The 26,043-nt window shown below is 35.7% G+C and overlaps 1 protein-coding gene across 1 annotated transcript in view; it reads left to right on the top strand.

Annotated features, from left to right (window-relative positions):
- Thsd7a (thrombospondin type 1 domain containing 7A) overlaps window positions 1-26,043 on the top strand; it is a 395,278-nt gene that overhangs the window by 236,414 nt on the left and 132,821 nt on the right. Inside the window, exons 5-6 of the mRNA XM_027926470.2 lie at window positions 15,893-16,048; window positions 17,773-17,985. Coding sequence (XP_027782271.2) covers window positions 15,893-16,048; window positions 17,773-17,985 — 369 coding nt within the window. The remainder of the gene's footprint in view (window positions 1-15,892; window positions 16,049-17,772; window positions 17,986-26,043) is intronic.

Below are 26,043 nucleotides of genomic sequence, written 5' to 3'. Positions count from 1 at the left end.
ATCAAAGAGGTCTGGCTCCTGAACCTGTGTTTTTGTTTGTTTGTTTTGTTTTTTTTTTTTTTTTTTTTTTTGTTGTCGGTAGTGGTGGATATTTTGTGATTCTAGAGATTGAATCCAGGAACTCATGTATTCGAGGCAAGTGCTCTAACACCAAGCCAAATCCCCAGCCCCTAAGCCTTTGATTTTAAGCATGGTGCCATGGAGTATAGGGTTATTAGTCATATACAAGTTTGATGCTGGCAAAAGCTACTTCACATCCAGATGATATTAGTTTTAGAGTATGTGCTCTTCTTTTAAATAGTAATTCATTCTTGAAGCAAGTGATCTATTAAAGTTGCTCCTATCTGATGACAATAAAACTATATTATACATACTTGATAATGCTCATGTCTACTTTCTATGACAGGAAGACATTCATTTAGTTTTTCATTTCTTGAACCAATGTTTACTGACTGCCTTCTATGTCCTTGACACTGTTCTAATGCTAAAAATAATGAAGTTGACAACACAAAGTACTTCCTGTTTCAATTGGTATATTAATGGAAGGAGATGTATCATAAGCAAGTAAAGAAAATATCAGTTATCCTTAGGCACTACATAGAGGATTAAAATAGGGTGATGTGATGGAGAATAATAAGGTAAGGATATTATTTGCATCACTCAATTTTATTTGGGTTCCCAAATTTATATATGCATCCCAAAATTCTCCTCTGAAAAGGGAAGTTCACATTGATCTTTCTACTTAACATCTCTAATCATACACTCAATCTGCCTGCCTCCCTTCTATATTCTCTTTAATGGCAGAACAAATAAAAAATTTAAAACAACATCAGAATTCACGTGTCTGAAGAGTATAAGCTTCATGATCTATTAAGTAGATGTGTCAAAATAAGCCATTAAAGCCAGTTAAAAAATCACTAACAGAATAAGCAACATGTATATAGTAAATATTCAGTAAGAACTTGTTGAAGAAATTAATAAATAGATTCAGTAGTGAACCCTGGGCATCAATAAATATGCCTTGCTAATAATAATTGTGACTCTTCCAGAATGTCTTTCTCTGATAGCCAAAGAGATGAAAGATCTAAAACATGCATGTTTAGAATTATTTCACAAAATCTGGCAACTAAATATTTAAAACCATCAGGAAAACAAGCATATTGCTTGTCTTTTGCTTCCAGCCATAATGACATACTGAAAACATCCCAATAAGAGCAACTTCAAAAAATAAATGAATAAATAAAACAACTCCATAATTGACAAAATATATAAAGTAACTGTTTTGAAACATTAGAAAATAAGCAGCAGAAGATTGTGATCACATGTGCAAGCCATCCAGTCACCCCTGCCTTCTATGGAGGTTCTCACCTGCTGCACAGAAGGGAAGTGAAGACAAGCTTAGTGTCTTACTGAGCTAAGGAGCCAGAAATTTAAGTTCTGGGTTGCTAAGGGCCTGTAAATTTCAGGATGGGATACAGAGAAGGGGAATCTGCACTGGGGAGAGATTGGTGGAGTCCATGGGTCTATGTATGGATACTCTGTGGAGACTTGGCCTGAGCCAGGCTACACATGTTGGGGTAGAGACTCTGAGGTCCAGCAGAATCCTGTTCTGCAAGGCTGAGGGCTGGAAGATGGTAGTATATACAGGTAGTACAGTTCTGGAAGATGTCAGAGTTCCAGCCCAACAAAGGTGAAGAATATTTGCTGAGCACCTCAGGCCCCAGAAAGGCTGTGGCCTAGGAGTAAGGACCACACTGTCACAGCCAAGTCAAACCTGAAAAATACCAGCTTTAATTGCAAATGAAACCAAACCTAAAAGAATCAGGATGATCTTCCAGTACTTTAACTGAATGGTAGAACAAAGCTTAGCACTCTATACAAAACAATACCATTATCCAGACTCCAAAACATATTGTGCACAATGTATGGTAAAATGTTACTACACATTCAAAGAAACAGAATAAAAATACCCATTATCAAGAAAAATAGCCAATAGAAATATACTCTGAGATGAACCAGATATTAGAATCAGCAGACAAGGACTTTAAGAAACTATTAAACATATGTTTGAGGACTTAAGGAAAAAATTACCTTGGAGAGTGAACAGATGGGAGTATGAGAAGAAAAATAGACATTTTAAGAATGTGGAAACTAAAGAACATACACACTGTGCAATTAAAAAAATTCACTGAGTAGGCTTAACAATTGGACATTGAGGAAGAAAATCTAAGTTATTTATAAGAAAAATCCATAGAAATTATGTATCTAAGTAGGAGAAAGGGTTATTGATTTGGAAGACAGATCAATAGAAATGATCAGATCAGAAGAACAGAGAGAAAGGAGATTGAGGAAAAAAGGGAATAGTGATTCAGTGACTGGTAGAATGTCAAGATGTCTACTATATGAATTAATGATCTTCCAGAGAGAGAAGAGAAAATAATCTGGCACAAAACATATGTAAAGATATAAATGGCCAAAATTTTCTCAAATTTGTTGAGAAAAAAATCAACTTACAGATCTATGAAGATCAGCAATCCCCAGGCAGAATAAATTACAAATGAAAGAATAATAGAAATAATTTTAGTCAAATTCAAAAAACTAAAGATAAAGTTAAAAAAAAATTAAGTTGGGTTTATGTATATGTATAATGATAACAAATGAGGGTTGAAAATTTCACCAATGACAATGAGACAATAAAATAATATCTACTGAAGAACAAATTATTGAAATTGTATATCCAGTGCAAATATCCCTAATTATGTAGTGTGACAAACTGACATCTTCAAAGAAATAAAATCTGAATTTGCTATCAAGCTGCTAGGAATGTTGTCTGTGAAAATAGAATGCCTGAGCCATGTGATCCTGGAGAGGTTATGTAACTTCTTTGTGAATCTGTTTCCCTCTTTTAAAAACAATGGAAATGATAAAATTTGTGAAAGTTTAACTGAGAGAATCAATATAGTATTATTAAACCCATGGCTAGTATATAGTAAAGTCTCAATAAATCTGTCCTCAAATATAAAGTAAGGCCAGATATTTAGAATAGATTCTTTTTCTGCAAGAAGCATGACATGCAATCCCACAGTATCTCTATGGGAGAAAAACATGTCAACATTTGAGCTTTGACCTTGGGGACTGAATAAGTGAGAACATCAAGATCATGATACCTACTTTCTCTCAGACTAGCATCCTAACTTCCTTTTAAGTGATGGGTCAAGATCTACAGAACCTCTACCATCTCCCCAGCTCCAGAGAGCTTTATCTTATAGAACCCAAACCTACAGTCTGGAGGAGAAACCAGCTTCCCTTCTCATATTCATTGTTTCTAAAATCTGTCTGGTGTCAGCTGGTCAAACAGAAGTCCTGACAAATTAATGTGGTCTCCCAACTTGATGCAGCTGAGCCCACTGGAAAACATTCCCCTGACCAGAGAAAAGAGCTGGGCAAAGTCATAGCCTAGAGGGTCCTCTGAGGACTCCATCATAAATGACACAGAAACAATCTCAAAATGGGAATACATATGCTAATCACATGTGATAAGAGCTCCCTTGTTTAAGATCTACCTCTACATACCCTCTCAAGTGTTCTTTTCCCCTTTCATCCTACCTGGTTCCCTGTCAAGGTGAAACTGAGGCTTAAGTCACCCCACCCCAACCTCCACTTCTCCCCACAGCCTCTTTGGCTTGAGTTACAAGACTGACATTTTCTCCCCCATAATCAGTAGTCCTTCATGTGTCATATGTAAGGAGTTTTAAAATATGTAGCTCTTTGTGTAAGCTTTGAATGCCCTGAAATATTAAAAAGCACAGCAGTTCCATTTTTTAAGTGATGATTAAAAACACCCAAGTTACTCTGAGGATAAACAGAAGGTCTGTAGGAGGAAGAACACCACACTCCACACATGTCCATGTGGGCTTCCTCATTTTTTACTGTCCAGAGGGGGAAAAACTCAGAAAAATGTGAGATCAGTGAACTTAAAAATAATAGTAATTAGGAAAGGTTTGGAGGAAAGTCATTAAATTGCAAATGAAGTTTTAGAGAAAAAGTCATGAGGTAATAAGCATGGCACTTAAACATCATTAAAATTAAAATTAAAGTGATGGTAAAATAATAGGCAAGATTTTGAATGTATACAGTTAGACTAGAAGTTGACAAAAACATAAATGTAAAAGACATAGAGCTGAGATTAAAAAGGAAGACTGAAAAATATAGAAGGGACTAATAATTAATAATAATAATAATAGATATCACCAGTGAAAAATGCATGAAAAGGTATAAAATAAATAAGAGGAAAAAATGCTTAAGAAAAGGAAATGTTGAATTTGAGAGACAGCAAAGAAAAAGAAGAATAAGAAAGTAGGAGACCTTGAGAGATCTGGGTTCAGAAGATATGGAATCTAAATGTAGTGAATCATTTTAGGGGATGGTATCCAAGAGTCTGCATCCCCTCTCCTCACTCCTACCCGCCCTCCCCCAGTAATTGCTGAATGAACTGAAAATGAAAAAATCGCTGTTGTAAGATTGAGATGGATCTGGAAAATTATGATTATACTCCACAGAAGAAGAAACTAGTAATTTTGTCACATTCCAGAAAGCTTCAATGCTACATGATGACATTTTCCAACGATGTTGTCTCAGCAGCCCTGGACTTATAATGCTTGTTTTTAAGAAATACATGAAAACCCTCATTGAAGGAAAGTGGCGGTAAGATTCCTTCAATAAATAACAGTAAGGCTCTAGGGTGAACATTAGAACGCTTCTTGCTGTAGCTTAATAAAGAGGAACCTGGAAGAGTAAAATAATTTTGTTGTTAAAATGTCAAAGCCAATATTTTAACCAGACCTGCCCATTCAGCCGGCAGCTGCCATAATGATGGGTTAACTATAGGTGGAGCAGAGCAAGGCAGGAGTGAGGCACAGGAAAGAGGCAGGGGGATTGCTATCTCAGAATATTGTTTAGAGAAGAAGCCACTGATGGACTGAGAGACAGTGTTAGAAAACAGACGGTAGTCTAAAGGTCAAGAATACATAGAAATGGTACAGTGACCATCAAGAGCTAGACTTGGGTTGCTTGGACCAGAATCACTGGAGTCATTCTTGATTTTTCTTTTAACCTCTCAACAATCCCTCAGGAAATTTTCCAGACTCTACCTTCAGTACCTATCTGGCCATTTCAACCCTAATATCATTGCCTAGTCCAAACTACTGTCATTTGCTTATATTGTTGTCAGAGACCCCTAACAAGTTACCCTGTGTCACTTGCCCTCCACAATTGGCATTCCACACAGCAACACAGCCTTGTTTAAATGTGAAGACAGGCTGTCACTCTTTGTGTAGTTTAAGCCACCTCGTATGTGGAATTTTGGTATGGCACCCTAGAAAGTTAATACACAGAGTCATCTGAATGATTATATTTAGCTCAGCAAGTATGTGGAGCTGTTTGTAGATCTTGTTTGATTAGATACACAAATTCTTTTTCAGTAGTCACTTTAAAACAAAGGCTGTAATACTTCCAAAATCTAAATGCTAAGAATCTCTATCATTCTATTGTGGATAGCATGCATGTTCTAAACTGCTTATTTTAATTTAGAATATCTTTTATCCTGGATAGGGACATTGTACATGGGAATTTGAATTGATAAGGGTGTATTGATTGGAAGATATCAGTGTGAATTGTATGTACAGTATTCTACAAAATGTCCAGGTTAAAAAAAAAATCTGTATTGCAGTACTGCAACAGATGGTACATCCCCCAAAAAAGGGAGCGAGGTGCTCATCAAGCTGCTGATACAATTGGTGAGATTCAAATTCTAACCATGATTGGCAGTCCCCCTCATATAAAGATATGAAGATGTGTATTTTACATTCCCACATGTTTTAAAATGTTCTTGTCTTATATGGAATAGGGTCAGTTAGAGAAATTATCTGACATGTGTTCATTTCTATAAATACTGGAAAGGATAGCACAGATCTTTTATTGGCATAGAGACATGAGGATAGTTCTTTTTTAGGCAATATGGTTTTGCATATGGACCTCCCTCTATATTACCTAAAATGGCTAGTAGAATATAAAACTAGACAAAACATACTTTTTCAGTCCTGGAAATGGGAATAGAGTCCATCCAGAGTCAGGACCCTTAAAGAAGTTTTTATTTTCCAAGATGATATTGATAAAAATTCAAAAGAATTGGAGGCACCAAGGAAAAGAAACAACAACCCCTGTGAGACTGAATAGAGTTTATGAGAGAAGTAAGCAGCTGAGACTCTCAGGGCACCCCAGCTCAGCAGAGTGAAGGCTGAAGCCAAGTCAGTAAGGGGTCCATCTTTCAAATATCCTGCCTGTCTGCCACAGGCAGCATTCAGAGAACAGCCACAGGAGGCTTAGTCCTTCACAGAGGAGATAGTCTTCTTGGAACTCTGTCCCTGAGTTACATTGCTGCTTTTGTGCCAACTCCTTCTCCACCATCAGTCTCCCAACATCCATAATTGGGAAGTTAGAACTAGAATCTACAGTTGAGGAGGAAAGAAAGAGGGATATTCTTATTATTTTAATCAGGCCTAAGCATCCTTTATTGGAATACTTCAAGAGAAACTCATCTAAATTTATGAAATGTATCCAGCATAATTTTCACTTGCCTATAAACTAAAAATGGATTAAACCTAATCCTGTAACCCCAACAGAAAAAGCAGCTATAAAAGTTAGAAGGCATAGGTAAAAATACCCTAATTCCTAAGACCAGGAACCACTCAAATGAATAGCTTACATCTAAAATAGTCTAATGTAAAAAGCAAATAAACAAACAAACAAAAAGTCAGAACTTATCTGACTTGTGACTTCAGTATAGTTCAAGAGGTTATGGAAACAGCTATCAGGAGTGTGTGCAAGGAGGAGCTATCTGTGGTAGAGCAGGATGGCCAGGATGGATGTCAGGCTGTCAGCTCACTAACTGCATGGATGCAGTGGTGCGTCGATTGGATACTGAAGATGTTAATTATGATGCAGAAAACAGACTCAGGTACTCTTCATGTATGCTTCCTAAATGAAGTATATAACATCCCAGGCTAAAAGGACAAATGACTAATTAAGAAAAATACCTCAACAATGAGTTGTCATCCCAGAGAGGACTGGAAGTAAGCTTCGTAGCATTATTAAAATACCAGGACACAATTCTCAATCATTGTTTAAAATGTGGTTTCAAAATTGGTTAAGAAATAAGTGCATGGTCTTTGGAAAACAATCTGCTGTACTGTTTGAAAAATGTATGATGGGTTTTACGTTTCCATTAAGTGAATCAGTATGAGAAAAGAAATTACATATATATGAATAAAATTTAGTACATGAACATCAAAAGCTACAAGGAATCACTGCTACTCACAGAATTTTATTAATTTTCATGATAAAGTATTTGTTTGATACCAATTCTTCAGGTTAAAGTTTTAGTGCCTCTGGCTGAGGTAGCAGCAAGTATTGAGTAAACCAAAAATAGAGCCTTCTCAAAGTTAAAACTGGCTTTTTTTTTTTTTTTTAAGAGGAGAAAGGGGAGAGAGAGAGAGAGAGAGAATCTTTTTTGTAGATGGACACAACACAATGCCTTTTTTATTTTTATGTGGTGCTGAGATTCGAACCTGGGTCCTGCCCATGCTAGGCACGGGCTCTACCGCTGAGCCACAATCCCAGCCCAAAACTGGCTTGTTTAAAATACCCTAACTTACTACCTGTGCACTGGTCATAATGAAGGAAAGTAAAACAACAGAAGCAAAGACACAAACTGAGCACCTGGCTACTGCCCGTCAGCATCATTTGGCACATGGTGTTTGACACAAAGACTGGCTTTACAGAGTGGGCACTGATATTTATTTTAGTAATTGGAAGGAAAACAGAATATGAAAGAAAAGAAAAGAAGAATGATCTGTAACCAATTTATTTTTGTCTTTGAAATCTCTTTAGGTATCATACTCTCTTACATTTAATCATAAAGTTTGTTCAGTTCTCACATAGAAATTAATATTTAAATCTAAGAGAATTCTTTCATAATTGTGAGTTAGCAATCAAATAAGCTTGCTTGAGGAAATGAAATGCTAATTCAAGAAATAAAATGCTAATTCAAGATTTCCAGAGGAGACATTGAAAAATAAATATAATATCAAGGGTTTTGAAAGCCTAAAATGCTCAGCTGTTTTGCTAAATGGATGAATGAATTATTAAACTTATTGCAGTTTTCTCAACCTTTGAGTACTAATGTGTCTTCTGAATGAGTACAGAAAAGGCATATCATAATATAGATAGATCTGAAGCAGACTGAGTGTGAGATCTCTGATATTTTGAAAATCCAAAGATATTTTCATGATTTAAAAAAAAATTAAAAATATACGTGTGGTAGATCTGGGGGAATCTTAGAACCAAAAAAAAAAAAAATGGTTTGAAAGTACTAGATATTAACATGGATAAAAATCTAAACTTTTTAAATTTAAAATACTACAGATTCATTTTCCAATGACTATTTCCTGCTCCTATCCCACAATAATCAAATAGATATTTAAAAACATGTAGTTCTGGTCAAATAATCCTTTATCTTATAGACTTCTAGGAGTTGTATGGAATTGAGAGAAGAACATAGCTTCTATTAATTGCCATATGAGAGTATAGCATAGTGAGTAAGTTAAATCCTGTTATCAATCAGCTATGTGACCTTGGGCAGGTTGCATAACATCTCTGTGTCTCATTTTCTCTTGTCTTTAAATTTGGGATTTCAGTACTTCATGAGCTTACTATGAGGATGAAAATAATTTATTTAATAAATGCAATGTAAATTGTGTGTGTGTGTTTGTGTGCTTCTATGCAGACATTACATATTATTGAAACTCCTTCAAGTGTCCTTCAAAAATCTCATGGAGGAGTATTAGAGGTACACAGTAAATATTAGGTAGCCAAACTGCCTAGATGTAAATCCCAAATTTAGGTATGTGATTTTCCTAGTTGTGTGATTTGAGGCAAGTTACTTAACCTCTCCATATTGTTTCCCTATAAGGGGGATAATGATCCCCACCAAATAGGGTAATACCTAACCTGTGGGGATTTTGAGAATTAAATGAATTACTATTGTTAAGTATTTGCAACTGTGTAGCCTTGCCTGATACATAGTAAATACTAACAAGCATTTGCTATTAAGTAAAGCATATCCCACTGCAACCACAGTGAAACCCCTCTTCTAGATTTTATTTTTATTCTTCTTACATTTTTTTTTTTTGAACATCTGACTTGTCAACGCTCTTCAGTCAAAGAGCACTGGCAACACACCTGTATTTGAATAAGCTGGTTTATTATTCATTGCAGCAAGAGAGAATGCAAAATGGATAATTTATTATTTGTTCCCCCTTTGTTGCACATGGCAACAAAGTGTTTCTGTTTTATTGGAAAAATCTTTAGATTTGCTGTAACAAACAGTGCTGCAATACCAATTCTTCTAATTATCGCCTGTGGTGAACGTCTGATATTTTTTCCAGGGTATTAGAAGTAATATATCTTTTCAACAATGGTGGCTTGTTCCACAATTGGTTTTCAAGGTGGTCCAAACCACTTAGATTACCACCAGCAAGGTTTAACTGTTTGGGCTGTTTCACATCTTCTCTGGCACTTGGCATTGCCAAACGTTTTACATTTTTGAAAAACCAGTGGATATGTCATTTCAGATTTTATATTTTTATTCAGTTGGGTCTGGTTTTTAGTAGCTAAGTGTAATCATTTGCATTATTTTTCTAGCTTATTTTATTCTTTTTGTTGCACTTTGTCTTTGTTTCTCCTTCTTGCCCTCCTTTGAATTTGTTGTACCTGTCTGGTTATCATGTAGCTTGCCTTGGTTCAGAAGTTATACATCCTTATGCATTTGTGCAAAGAGATTACCTTATTACCAAATGAATACAGTCAATAATTAATATAATTCTAAAGACTTTGGAATATTTATCTCTAATCATTCTCCCAATTTTCATATTAAGTAGTTTGTATTTCAGTTAAATCTTGCTATTTATATCTTTCTGCTCAGTTACAACAAATTACCACAATTTCACACCCTCTTTTATAATTCTGAAGGACAGGAGTCTGACATATGTCTCCCCAGAGTAACATCAGGGTTTGGCAGGACTCTGTTCCTTTCTGGAGACTCCAGGGATCTGTTTCCTTGCTCACTTGAAGTGCTGGCAGGATTTTATTTCTTCCGGGAGGAGGGCTGAGATCTGTTTCCCTCGAGGTTTCAGCTGGGGACTGGTCCCAGCTTCCAGAGGCCACATTCATTTCTTGGGGTCTGGCCCTTTCTGTAAAGGTAGTAATGACAAATCATTACTTATCATCTTGGATTCTTCTTACCTTTTTCTGTCACATTGTTCTGTTCCAGCCAGAAAAGGATTTCGGCTTTTAAGGGCTCTGGCAATTAAACCAGACTTCCCACATCATCCAAGGTGCATGCACCATCTCAAGGTTCAAGACTTTAATCACATCTGCAAAGGCCATTTGCCAAATGAGACAACACTGTAACAAGGCCCAAAATCTTTGGGGAACCATTTTTCTGTCTGCCATCCTCTCCAATGTTTACCATTACATCTCTGAACTTCATTCTATCCAGAATCTTAGACCCTTTTGTATTCACTCTCCTTCTGATGAAAAAAATAAGGGTTTTTTTTTTTTTAAATATGAATTTCCCTTATACTGCTCTATTATAGTAAAGCTTTTATTTTCTGTATGAATCAGCCTTCCTTTATCCCTAATAATTAAAGATCGCTTGATAGGCAATTGTAGGCTTTCCAGTAGGCCATTAAAAATGGAAATTTCTGTGAGCTGGGATCAGTACTGTACCAGGGAAGAGACCAGATTTAGTAGTATAATACTATGCTAGATTAGATTCATATTGTAGATTTGGGGAATTCTCTAAGGATTTTCTCTATTTGTGATCTGAGTTTTATAATTAAAAGGATTTATTTTAAAAATAACCTATAGACTTCTGCTTTCAGAAAAATAGAGATGTAATTTCTATACTAAATTTTAAAAATCCCTAGAAAGTATATAGAAAACAAACTACAAGAAGACTAAAACTTGTAGAGAAGAAAGCAGAGAAGTATAGACCTCAGCCCCCCTACCCCTGTAAGTTCCCATGGCTTTCCTTTTGCCTCCTGTATCTGAGACTTGGAGCTAAAGCAGCCAACAACCCAGAAATGCAAGTGGTCATAGATTTTAAAAGTCTAAACAAACGCCTGCTCATTCTAGCCAAATAAAAGGTCAATATGACATGACACAAACTTTAGGTAATAATTCTATTCCAGCCAGAAACACAGATAAAGAGCATGGCCATACCTTATATGTACCAGCAGAGCCTATAGGGAGACTCAGTTTTCACTATTACATAATGAGGTACCAGCACTTCTGCTGGGTGCTGTCAAAGAAAGTCAAGCAGAGAACAGGCCCTGCATCCCAGATGTTGGTAATGGACTCCCACCATGGTGTTGGTAAAGCAATGGGGAACCAGAATATCCACATCCTCACAGTGACTAACAGCTCCCCCCACACACTGTCAATGAAAGGCAGGCCTTCACTCTCAACTCCCAGGAACACCGTAGTGTTCTCATCCTTTCCTGTGTTGGAACAGTCATAAAAAGCCAGTTGGGAAAAAAGAAAGATTTGAAAATGATCTAGAGACTTTGGACACAGCACAAAAAAATGTCCAGGTTTTGATTGACATCACTCATCATATCAAGAACCAAGAAAATTTTAAATTGAATAGAAAACAGTCAATGAATGCCAACCAACACTGAGATGGTGGAGTGATTAGAATTATCTAACAAGATTTTACAGAACACATGATAAAAATGCTTCAATGTTTATGTGCATGCTTGGAACAAAACATAAAACACTTCAGTCAAGAAAATGAAGATAAGAACCAAGTGGAAATTTTAGATCTCAAAAATAAAGCAAATAAAATCTTTTATTCATGGCTTATCAGCATAATGAAGGGGATAGAGGAAAGAAGTGAAGGATTGAAATGCAGAGAAATAGAAATGACCTAAACTGGGCCTAGAGATGTAGCTCAGTGGTAAAATGAAGGTCTTAGCATGCACACAGCTCTGGGTTCAATTCCCAGCCCCACTGGCCAGTGGAGATAAAGTATATTGTAGGAAAAAAATGAAAAATTTGTTTCAGGAACCTGTGAGTCTGTAACAAAAGATCTCATATTCATGATTAGAGTTTTAGAAGGAGAGGAAAAAGAAGGCAGAGGTTTTTGTTTTGTTTTTTGTTGTTGTTTTTTAAGTTTCTAAAAAAAAAGTAGTGGCTAAAAACTTTTCAAATATGGCAAGGACATAAATTTACAGATTCAAGAAGTTGCATAAGTCTCTGAAAGGTTAAACTAAAAGAGATGCATTGTAATTACAGTATGAAAACTAAAGATAAGGAAAAAATACTTGAAAGCAGTCAGAGAAAAAATGACACTCCATCTAGACAGAAAAGATAGTTTGAATGATAGTGAATCAGGAACCTTATAGACCAGGAAAAAGTGACAAAATATTTTTTAAATGCTAAAGAAAAAGAATTGTCAACTTAAACCTCACTTGAGTCCAAACATAAAATAAATCTAATAAAATATCTAATAAAGTTGTAATATGTTGTTTACAAAAAAAAACAAGAATTGTCAACTAAAAATTCAGTACTCAGGAAAAAGCATCCCTCTGAAATGAAGGAGAAATAAAGATATTTTTAGGTGAATGAAAACTAGAAGAATTTGTTGCCAGATTTGTTTCATATTATAGTTTTGTAACATCTTACCATTGAGGGACACTTTGTAAAGAATGAATAGAATCTCCAAAAAATTATAGTTTCATGTGAATTTATAGTTATCTTAAAAATATTCAATTTAAAAATTATATATTAGCTGTCTCTTTGGATTATCCATCAAATAGATATTCAGAATACCTCATTGATTAGATTGATGGAAACATAAGTCTTAAGTCTATTATAACAGTCCTTTTCCATTTAAAATGTTATAAACTTAAAAAAATATAAAAACATTTCAGACATACAACAATATGCCACTCTCAATTTTTAGGGTTTTTTTTTTTTTTTTTTTGGTAACCCTAAAGAAGTTCAAACATTGTGATCTCATGAAGTATGTGATATGCATTTAATTGAATATATTTTCTATCATATGACATCAAAATGTCTATTTTATTTTCAAGAAATCAACAATCAGGTATTTAAAAATATGTAAAATATTTCTACAGAAATTGTACTGCATGAAAAATTTTCTAAGTAGTAAAATTATACATGAACAATAAGTGTATTACTTATAGAAAAATTCAGATCTCAATATTTGGCAATATTAGTTCAACAGCAAACACTATGTTGTATAACAAAGACCTGCAGGAATTATATCCCACAGGTATGAACAGGATCCCAGTAAGGTCTTATGAGTTTGTCCTTTACTTCATTGATTGTATCACACTGATTCCAAATAACTCTTGGAGCAATTGCAAAGATGTGATTGACTTATATTGAAGAACTCAGATAATATTGGGATTTACATTATCAATACATACTCTATTTATAAGACAACTTATAATGAAAATCATCAAGGGAGTATGATTTAAACAAACATATATTCTCTCTTGTTTCTTTGATTAATGGGAAAAGCCTACATCTATATAAAAGTACGTCTAAAAAATAGAGGTCACTTGTCAAGAATTATATTATTTCAGGGTTTACTTGGTTGGCTTAGCAACTATGCCACCCTCAAGAGTATTTGCTTTAGCAATACTTTCTGAGCCTTTATTCATCACCTTTCTCTTCTAGTAGCTCAAGAAGATTTCATGACTGATTATTCTGTTTGATGCATTCAAAATACCCCAAAAGCTAAAATTAAACATTCAAAGAGAATAGCCAGAGAAGCTGAAGTACAATGTAGCAGTTTGTTTCCTTAATAAAGCCTTGCTTCTCTCTCAGATTCTTCAACCTTACATATAAATTTCTTCAGACTCATAGTATTCAAGATCGCATGCCCCTTAGACTTTGTTTGATATAACTATTATTTCCAAAAATATATATATTAATACCAAGGCTTAAAGTGACTTATAATCAATTGAAAGAAAATGCTGCAGGACTTTCAGGTCTCCATTACACCAAACTTCTAATTTAAATGAGTTGGAAAAATGCTACAAGTGAAAGGATGAAAGTGAAAGTACTTATGTTAATTTGTCTGCATAGTATAGACTATTCTGCCTATATGGGTCTTAAAAATAATTCATTTTTATGTGAAATGTGCATCATTTTGTCAAGGTTTTCTTCTTTATTCACAGAAAGTGAATCATTTATTTTTGTATTTTCTATCATTACCATGTCAAGTACTTTCACCATTAGAAAGCAATAAAATTAATCATTTTTGGCTTTGGTTGATGTTATGCTGTGCATAGCAATAATCCTTTTAACTTGACTGAGCATGCTTGCTGTGCTCCATACTAAGCAAATTAGAGGTGCCCTGTCATTTATTTTCACTATAGTCCATGTGGGAAGTGAAGGGATAAGGGGATAAGCACTTCTTGGAGGAAGGAGAAAAAAATAAAGTCTGCAGAATATTTTTCAAAACAAAAACTGTCAGTAAGAGAAGTCAACATAATGGCCTTTAGGTAGCATGTTTGGTTGTGTGTTCTTGTGTGTGTAGAAACTTAAGGGGCGCATGACTTAAGGGACTTACAACTTGCCTTAGAGTTTAAACTATAAATAGACATAATCAGTACTTAAATTTAAAAATCATAGCTCAAAATATTTTAACATTTTTATGAGTTTCTAGATGCAATCTCAGCAACTAGAATTAGTCCTCTCACATAAGGAGAATGACAAATAGCTAAGTCTCTGTTATTTAAGTCCTTTATTCTGCAAGCATGGGTTCTCCAAATTATCAGAGTGAAACAGGAATTAACTTTTATAAAAGGGAATATGTGATCAAGATACTTATTAATTAAATATTTTGCAGCAAAAGTAACTATAGCTGTGGAATGAAAGCTGATATATAGATAGATAGATGATAGATAGGTAGACAAGCAGCTAATTCTCTTCTTCTGTTCATATTAATACCTTCCTCTCTTAGTAATTTTTAACCAGTTCTGTAGCCATACTATGGGTATATCTTGACATAAACTTTCAAATATACGTGTATACCAAAGATCCAAATTCTAGGCATCAAAAAGATAGAAGCATGCACAAGCAACATGTACCCATTGTCAACTTATGAACAAACAATTATTAATTAGGGTCCTTAGCAATTCTTAGATTTTGGTCACATATACAGATAATATATTCTGCAAAAGTTCTGGAAAGCACTGTGTGAGTCAAAGCTGGAGTAGAAAGAGTAGCTCCCTATGAGCTTTAACTTCCTCGTATCCATGTGACACCTCTTAATACCTATGGACTGACAGGAACAGGAGTTTGCTCCATCAGAAGCCACTCAGTGGACTTATTTTTTTATATTTATTGAAACTGCTTTGTCCCTCTTCCTGTGCTGGGTCCTCTAAAGCAGATTCTACTTTCTTAAACTCTAGCTTAGAGTTCACTTTAAGGATTACTTTATTGAGTAGGAGAGTTGCATTTATCATTATTAACTACATGGCTAATTGGTGGTAAAGCTGGTAATAGTTTGCAAGACTTCTGGTCCAGCTTCTTTTGATTGAACTATACTACTTCTTTCGTTACTCACTCCTCTTTTTATTCTCAGGATATAGTTGAGAAGCATTGGAATAATATTCTGGTGCTACATCTTTTAAGCATTTTCCTTTTTCATACATACAGACGAGTCATACTGTTGACTACAACAATTGCTTTTGGTTTAGTTCTTAGCATATATCTCTATTCTTTTTCCAAACAGCCTCAAAACCAGTGGATTCGAAATTCTGCACTGGCCCAGTCCCTAACACGACACAGCTGTGCCACATTCCTTGTCCAATTGAATGTGAGGTTTCACCTTGGTCTGCTTGGGGACCTTGTACTTATGAAAACTGTGATGACCAGCAAGGCAAAAAAGGTATGTACTATTGACATGACATGTCACATCTTGGCTCATTTTTTAAAATACTGTTCTGTGTTCTTTTTGATTATTCGTTTATGATACTTTCAAGAATGGCTAAGGAATACAGATTTCAAAGATGAGTAATCTAGTCTGGTGATGATACCAGAAGATGAAAACAGAAGAACATAGGCCAGATGCTTTATACTTGAGACAGCATGATGGAAAACATCCCAAACAGTTTACTTCAGAGTTTAAAATGAGCTGTGGTGTCAGACAGACCTGGATTGGAAAACCTACTCTGTCATTTTTGGTTAAGATAAGTTAATGCATTTTTCTAAGTCTTTGTCTCCTTACCTGTAAAAGGCATGTAATAATATCTGACATACATATCTAATTAAAATAAATAAATTAATTTAAAAAAAAATCTTGTATTTTAAAGACATATACTTATGAAAGAAAGATACAATTGATATATAATAAGTTAGTAATAATTATAATAATTACATGAATGTTTTCATATTAATCAAGTTTCGATTTTAAAGGAATATTTGAAATCTGGAATGTATGGTGGTACTTTAAAATAACAGTTATTGTTGAACCAAAATTTTATAAACCTTAATTCCTTTAAATTGTTGTTTTAGAGAATAAAGCTTGGGCTGGGGTCGTAGCTCAGTGGTAGAGCACTTGCCTAGCATGTATTAAGCCCAGGGTTCGATTCTAAGCACCACATATGAATAAAGATCCATTGACTTCTAAAAAGTAATATTTAAAAAAAAAAAACTTAAAAAAATAGAATCAATGAGCAAAAACAGAAAAATTCAGAGCCAGGCCCAAAGCTAGTGCCCAGTAATCAGAGCTCCTTATTAATTTGAAGGTCAACATGCTTTTTTAAAATGTCACTACTTTTTTAATGCAAATGACAATGTCTAAGAGATATAGAATAAATTCAGTGGTTTACTTCATGATGTACCACATAATCTCATAATTGAAAACATTTTCCTGTTTTGTTTCAAAGGAAAGCCTTCTAATTATTCTAGTATGTTCCCATAGCAATAAACAGACTTGTTAATTGTGTTTTACATTGTCAGGAAAAGCAGAACTTAGGTGTAATTGAAACCTTGAGCAGAATGTTAAATATTCCACATTGAAGCTAGAATAGTTTAGGTCCTAAATTCAAATTTCCAGAGTCTAAATTCAGTGGAGGCTCAAGAACAATTTCTCTGGAACCATCCAATTTCTCAGAGGTTCCTTTCCCAAATTCAATCATGTGATAAGTGCTGAAGGATGAAAAATAGAATTTTCACTTGATCATGAATATTTCTGTATAGCCTGAGATTTCATTGGCTTTTTGAAAGCTGTTTAACTTTAGAATTTCCAAATCTATCTACCAAAATCTATCTCTATTTTCTTTTTTTTTCTCTCTCTTCCTTTCTCCTATCTCTCTCCCCACTGAGCCTTATGAGGGACAGAGGAACTATTTGATTTTTTTTGCCTTATCTATTCTGTAATAAGCTAAAACCAAACTCTTCTTTCCATTCTGTTCATTCGTTCATTCATTTCAAAAACAGTTTATGAGGTCACATTGGGGTACAATTTGGGGGTACATGCACTAGTGATTCAAAACAGTCATGACTTCTACCATCTACCCACATCCCACATTCACATGGGGTTTCATTCAGCTTTCTGAAATACTGGACCCCGATGTTAACAATAAATATTTTCTTTCCCCGATAATTCAGGCTTCAAACTGAGGAAGCGGCGCATTACCAATGAGCCCACTGGGGGATCTGGGGGTACTGGAAACTGCCCTCATTTGCTGGAAGCCATTCCCTGTGAAGAGCCATCCTGCTATGAGTGGAAAGCAGTGAGGCTTGGAGATTGTGAGCCAGATAACGGAAAGGAGTGTGGTCCAGGCACTCAGGTTCAAGAGGTTGTGTGCATCAACAGTGATGGTAAGCCAGAAACATCTATTCCAATTTTCTGAATATCTGTAACCTTGGACATATGCTTTACCTCATGTTAAAATCTGGGGTCTTCTCTCATTATAACTGGTTCTAATTACGAAGAGTGAGCTACCTCTCTCCCTTGGATGGATGGATGGATGGATAGATAGACAGATGGTGTGATCAATCTCAAGGCAGCACTATAGAGATACCATCAATCATCACAGGGAATTCTAAAATTTGAACACAGAATGAATAAGAACTAAACCATCATCAGGGCAAATCGCCAAATTCCAAATAACAAGGAAAGGTAATCATTAATATTGTTTTATTTACCAAAGAAATTTGAATGTAAATGGAGGAGGGTCATAAAAGTCAGTTAACTTGACTCTGAAAGTCTTTTTCCCCCACATGTGTCTACATGGAGGAATTTTATTCCCCAACCACTAGGCCTTTCACAGCAGTGTTTCCAGTCAGCCCTCTCCTACTCTCTGGGCACCCCCTCTTCAAATGTCAGAACCAGTGGATAATGTTTTCTACAAGGTTCTTTTCCCTAGCCACAGTAATCACCTTAGACTAAAACAACTACTCTTTGGTAAAATATTCTGTCTTGATGTCATCTGACTCACCCTCTAGATTGTTCTCAAGAGCACTATTATTGTTTGGGAGAGAAACTGTTATCCTCAGCAATCCCAAGTCACAGAGGAACCATAGGACTCCCTCAGACACAGTTTAAAACCTCTGAACAAGATCATGTCCAAGGGTCCTTCTAGCTCTCAAATCCTGTGACTCTGCACATGGGAGAAATGTGAGCACTGAACCCAAGGGTCTCATGGTTGACAGTTTATGCTGTTTATGGCATACGCAGAAGCATCCTGGTGCCCCCCGGAGTGCTGGAACATCTGGTAACCTTCATAATTCCTTCGGTCCTATTTTCTTATAGCAAGCAGAATTGTTTCCTCCTGTGACTCAGTCACTGTTCAGTAGTAAAGAAAAATCCTCACTGGGATGGGAGACTGACAGCCACTGACATTACTGAGAAATTAGTCTTTTGACTTTGAAACACACAATGCCACCTATGTCCAGGGTCTTTGGTCACCATGCAGGAGAGAGCATGGGAAATTCTGAAGGAATGAGTGCTTGATGATGAATTTTACACAATCTGCTTTGTTCTATGAAGGTGTAATTAGCCATGATACATCCTCTCTTTAGCTATTCCCCATTCTATTCAAAAGAGAAAGAAAAGGAGAAAGTAACACTTAGAGATTGGCATACAGGAAAAGAAAGCAAAAGAAACAATTTTTGTCTCTACTCACACTTCCAATACTGCTTTAGAGTCGTGTAGTGGAACTCTATATTATCTCCTGAATTGCTAAAAAAAAAAAAAAAAAAAAAAAAAAAAAAAAAAAAAAAAAACATTAAGGGTCATATTTAACTTTAACATTGTATTAATTTTTTTCTTAGTCGAAATAACTTTTTTCTCCTTCTGAAGATCTAGGAAGGAATTAAAAGTCCCAGCTACTGTAAAATGGTTTTTCTACGTGAAACGAAATGCTAAGACAAGAAAAGTGATTGTGTGTGGAACTTCTGCCTCAGTGTTATCCAACAAAAAAATCCAATCTAACTCAGTGCAACAATTTTCCTGGATATTTGTGGGAACAGTTTATATTTAATATAGAATAGAGGAGCCAGCTATTTAAAAGATATCAGTGGCTAATTTTAATTTTTTCAAATAAAAATTATTTTGTAACACAATCACTTCTTCAGTTATTGTGAAACACTAAAAAAGTAAACAGAGGTCTGAGTTTGTTTTGTCCAGTTGTACTAGAAAGGAATGTTTGTTATAACCTAAAAAGCCAGTTGGTAACTCTGAAGACAAAAGCCACTTTCACTTTGCCAGCCTCACAAACAGAATGAATTTTAAAATGTAAGAAGTATGCAAATGATATCCAATTTGTTATTATTGTCCTTTATCTCTCAGTCATTAAATTTTATCTGCTGACATTAGTGTAAATTTAATATTTTGGTGATTTTATGCAGAGGTGTGTAAAATCAAGAGAATCTTTTTTTTTTTTTTTTTTTGGAATCCTGGAGCTGCCTCAAATCTGTATATGATGGAGACACAATAGGGCTGATAGAATAAAAGCAAAAGCCAGAGACCTGTAAATACTACTCCAGTATTATCATGTGGTCACCCGGTAAGTGCTTAGCAGCTGCACCAAATGTTGTTTTGTAATTAAATTGGGCCCAGGGAATTAAAGTTGATTAGTAGTACAGACTCTACCCCCAGGCCTAGGCTGCAGCTATGGATTTTGTTTTATAATTAAGTTAAGGTTCGACTAGGGACATGGAGAATTGGAGCCTGTGAACCCAGAAAATAATGAAAAGACTTTTTACCCTCCCACATTCCTCACAAATTTCACAACTTTGTTAATGACTTGAAAGCACTTAATGTCTCTATTTTCCTTCCCTTAAATATTCTTTGTCTAGGTTTCCAGAGATCATTAGGATTTGTTGCTGCTGTTCATTTTTCCCACGTTTTCTAAGTAGCAAGTTGAAGAACGTTGAGAGAAAAGTCAGGCAGAATCTTGTATAGGTTCTGACAGGGAAGTGGAACAGAATCCAACAAAAGAGCTCAGAAGACAGTCAGACTCTTCAAAAGGAGATGAACATTTTACATGTACTAGAAAGTTAAAGATATTTGCATGGGAGTTTTGACCTGCTCTGTTTCCAATCTGGACCAGTCATCCCTCCTTAGGCAATCTGGGGGTCCCCACTCACTGGACCCACTCGCTGGAGGTCACCATATTGATGCCAAACTTAGTAAAGATACCCCATAGACATAACACACTACATCTTAGAACTCTTGGGCCAAATTATATTGCCATATTGTGTGCATGTATAAATATGTAACAACAAATCTCATCAGTATGTACAACTATAATGTACCAACTTAAAAAAATGTGGAAAAAAAGAAATTAAAGATATCAGAAAAGCAATTCCAGCTCTCTAACACAGATGCAGAAACTATCCAAAAGTGGATGGGGGAGAATCCTAGAGGGTGTTACTCCTTTGAAAGCACCGGACTCTACCCTATTTTAATTCTTGTGACATTTGTCTTTTTTATTTAAAGATGGAAATTTGGTGATCTGAGAGTATTTTGTTTCCTAAATTGGTTGGCTAGAGGCAGAACAAAAGCTATTAAGCTTGAAGCAAGGGGAAGGAGAATGTATTGTCTTGTTTATTACTTGAGTGTAAACTAAATATTGTTTCCTTTTTTCTCCCCTTTGTTGAAAAAATAAATAAATCATGACATTCATACTTTGGTACATTGGCTCCTTTTCAGATACCAGAGAATTGACACCATTCCCACTGAATTTCAAAAACTCCATTTTCTTATTCTACTTTCTGTATTATGTCGTAAAGTGATGAGCCTCAGCAGTGGAAATGCCTGTGCTTCTGCACTACGTTTAGTTTTTCCATATTAATGAAAGTTATTGTATAACCAATGACAGTGACAAGTACAACTCACTCTCATACTTGATCCAGAATTTTGAAACCAAAAAAATAATATTCTGCTGAAGTAAAGCAGTACAACAGTTCACCCTTATGCAGATCTTAATGGCACTGAGTCATGGAAGGTCACCGGCCAGGCTGTCATTGCTTACTGTGCCATGGGTGAATAGGAACATCTCCATTACTGAAAAGTCTCAGCACCACAGCAAACAGGCTGGATTCTCTTGACACAGAAAACCTGTGATTGAGAGATGTTGAAATTATCATGAGATACGCCTTTAAAGCAAGAACTTTCGTTCTGCTAGGAACTTTTTCTACCTATCATTAAAGTACTTGAAGAACTGACTGAAAATACTTGGGGAAAGAGACTTTAGCATTCAGGGCACTGGCTTATCATGTTGTTACCGCTGTTGACCGGTGACGAGTCCTTGCTTCCCCAATGTTGAAGAATAACACCAAAGAAGCACAACGAGGCAAGATCAGAGTAGAAATTAGAAGTTTATTAAAGGACAGCAGAAAAGACTTCTCCCGGAGGAAGAAGGGGACCCAAGAGGTGGAATCCGTGGAAGGGATGTTGTCTCCCCTTTTTATAGTTCTTTCAGTGATGGAATGTGGGTGGGAAGGACCGAGGGGTGGGACACAGGTGGGCCAAAGAAGTAATCTGGTCAGGAAGGACTTCTGAGTCAGCACCTTTTTGCTGGGGGCTGTTCATTAACATTTCTTTGAGGTGGACTTTGGCCTAGGGCCTTTTTGGGACTTCATTAACATTCCATGAGTTGTCCTGTGTTTTCCCTGAGTCATTCTCCGCATGGTCTCCATTTTAGATTTCACTCTAGACCCGATTTACCTAACTACACTGACTACCTAACTTTAAATCTGGCTTCAATTTCTTATGATCAGCAAAAGCAAAATATACATGGGGCAAAGTCCAGAAGAAATCATGCATGAGCTTCTAGGGGCTCCCAGTGGAGTCACACAGGATGTACTTAATTTCTCCACCAATGAGTTGTGACAACACATGGGAAGTGCTGTCTACCAGTGAAGCTCACTTGAGCTAGAAGTCAAGGGCTTAGTGGAGGTCAGCCATGAAATCACTCTCTGTCTGGTACATACCAATATTCCAGAGTCCCTGAAGGAAAGTAGACATTCAACCTAAGCCACATTGTTTATATAAACACTATAAGCACAGAAAGCCACCCTTATCATGTAGAGAATGGTAGAGTCCTTCAGAAATTCAAGTACCCAGATGCAAGTCAAGAGCCAAACTTGTACAAGAATCCAAGCTGCTATGTGAATTTTTTTCTGTAGAGAAAAAACAGAACGATAGACTTGATCTAATTAAGTTTGACATGCAGGAGCATAAATTAAATCTTAAATCTAATGGTTCTAAAAGTAAAGGAGATGATTTTTTTTTCATATTCTCACAGCAATTATAAGCCCACAACTGCTGACTGGAAAGAGGAATGTGGGTTCCAGAAATTTCTAATATTCCATGTTGTCCAGACAACCCTGCTGTTTAAGGGCAATCAGCCAATGGTTTTGGCAGCAGAATCTGAGATGGGTGAAAAGATCCAGTAAAAGGGACCCTCGGGGATCCAAACTGAACCGCCATACTGACCATTACAAAAGAAGATCCAATGACAGTGGAAGGAATATAGATGTTACCTAACCTTAAAGGAACCCACCACCTGATGCTACATTAAAGAGGATATGCAGTTTTCCAGTTTAGGAAAAGGCTGTAATGGGAAATTTTGGTTGATAAATATTTGGTACTCTCTGCATTCCTGACATAACAAGATACAAGAGCTGAGTTTTTCTGCAAAATAGGAGAATTTTTTTAAGTTACCTCTCGCAGCGTGGGGAGAGATGCAGGGATTTGTGAGTGGTAAAGGCAAGTGCAAGAAGGGTCTAGTGGGACAAGAGTAAGAATCTGAAAGAAGAAAGATAAAATATTTGAAGAAGGCCACAGCTAACTAGAAATGTCCTTTGTTATGAAATGAATTCCTCAGTCTTGTTTTTTTTTTTTTTTTAGGGTGTTACCAACTTCTTGAGGTAGCACTTCTTTTGCTCTAAAATGGATTGGATTCAACAATGAGTGATATGCTCACCTTAGGAATGACTGATCAATTATGAGACAGAGGGGGCAAAATATTAGAATCAAAATTATTAGTAGAGGGCTGGGGTTGTGGCTTAGTGTGAGAGTGCTTGCCTCACATATATAAGGCACTGGATTCAATCCTCAGCAGCATATAAAAATAAGTAAACAAAATAAAGATATACAAAAAAAGTATTAGTAGAAATATTAGCTCCATGTACCCTACGAAAAAATAGAGAAGTAGGGTCCACTGCCACTTTAAAAGTTCCTAGATTCCCTAGTGGAATTTTAAAAATTCTATTTTCATTTTTAAAAAATATTTATTTATTTTTTAGTTGTAGTTGGGCACAATATCTTTATTTTATTTATTTATTTTTATGTGGTGCTGAGGATCGAACCCAGGGCCTCACACATGCTAGGCGAGTGCTCTACCACTGAGCCACAACCTCAGCCCTCTATTTTCATTTTAATGGACAAAGAAACATCAGAAAACTGGAAACCTGAAGACATGTAAGCACCAATGTAAGATTATTTAACATTTGAGAACATTCAAAAATCTTTTTAAGATCTTAAGATGAAAGGGCATATTCATAAATATTTTTGCTTCTATCAGATGAATACCTTTTGTACCACATTTTATCATAAATGTATCACTGGTGGACAAGAAGGCATAATATGCTAGGAGGAGTGATAGACAAAATATTAAGTTAAAATTTGTTTAAATATAGAATGGAACTCACCTAAGATTTCCTTCCACAACTTAAGTGAGAACTCTGAGTTCAGATCAATTTGAATGTCCTTAGAGCTAGATGAAAACACAATTACAAATGTATAATCATTTTCTGGAACGGGAAATCTATTTCTTAACACAAATTACACAGCTATTTCATGGAAAAGCTGATCTTTTAAATGCAGGAACCCATTCTATAATGGAGTCATTTTTCTGTAATTTAAGCAAGAAATCAATCAAGATGTTTCCTTCCTGTAGAATGCTGTGTCATTTAAAGTGTGTGGAAAATAATTAGGTTAGATATTATGCTTAAATCTAAAGTCTCTTACTTGCAATTAGGATCATCTAACTGTGTTGGTTAGAGTTTGTTCCCTATAATTGAGTTGAGATTTTTTTATTCAATTTGTTGTAAAGACAAAAGTCATTATAGCTTTTTAGAAACTTTTAGACAACAGGTTATTCTTCATTGTTGTTTTCTAATAACTACAATTTTATACTGGACTTAGAAGCCTGGCATCAGAGAAGCTGATCTCTCTGCTATCTCTATGTGTGACCATGTATGTATTAGTATATATTTAGCACTGTTGTTAATAAAACTTATTTTGTTCTTAAGAAAATGATCAGGATTAAGCCAGTGTTCTTTTGAATAATAATATCATAGCAAAGAATAGGATTTTGTGAAGAATTTTATTTATATTTATTTCTTAGGTCAATTTAGCAGACTGTAGATGAAAGATAAATAATAAGTTACTTACTAAATAATGCTATCAATTCCCCCATAGAATATCTACTTAAAATTACAGCTATTAGAGAAAAGGGATTTTCATTTTGTCACAGGAGGTGAGATGACAATACCACCCAGAGTGGCCACTTTTATCTGGGTCATTTAATAAAAACAAATGGACAGAAAGAACACATTTCAGTCAAATTAGACAGGAGTTTAATTATCAAACCTAACAGATGCATCTCACACATTATCCAACCTCTTATTTGCTTCCTTAATTTCATTTGTATTGACCTCCTCTGTCAGACTTTGTTTTCTCATGATTTCAGATTCAACATTCCTGATTCCCTTTTTGCCTGTCTGGCAATATTTCATTGAACCCTTGCTGGGTTAAAAAAAAGAGCCTCAAAATCCATAGCTGAAAACTATAACATGATTTCTCATGATTTGGGGAAATTCTTTTTCAGGTTTCACCTGAACTCACTGTGGACATTTGGCTCTGGCTGGCTTCTGGTCCAGGATAGTCTCCTAAACATATCTGACTGCTGGTGCTATCAGCAGGGGTGCATTGATGCTTCTTCACATGGGCTCTCACCCTCTAATATACTAAGACCAGCTACTTTACATGGTAGTTTTAGGCCATGACTACAAGGAAGATGCTTCCTTTTCCCTCTGTGTGTCCTTTCATGGTCTAGTAAACTAGTCTGGCAATTTCCAGTGTGGTCTCAGAACAGTGTTCCAAAAGGGTAAAACAGCCCAAACGTCACTTATTGGCTAGGTTTTGAACTCTCATAAGGTCACTTCTATCACATTTTGTGGGTCAAAGTAAATCTCAAGGTCAATCAGACTTAAGAGATAGTGGAATAGATTATACATTTTAGCAAGGAGAAGCTACCAGAATTCATGGATATGTTTAGTCTGCCTCAGGCAACTTCCTCTGTCTCCTTTTTATAGTATTCTTCCTCTGTTCCTTCCTTAGGTTTTAGCATTCCTTTGCAACTG

This window comes from Marmota flaviventris, chromosome 1 (genome assembly GCF_047511675.1).
Source record: "Marmota flaviventris isolate mMarFla1 chromosome 1, mMarFla1.hap1, whole genome shotgun sequence".
Classification (NCBI taxonomy): domain Eukaryota; kingdom Metazoa; phylum Chordata; class Mammalia; order Rodentia; family Sciuridae; genus Marmota; species Marmota flaviventris.
This window is presented reverse-complemented; position numbering and strand designations above follow the sequence as displayed.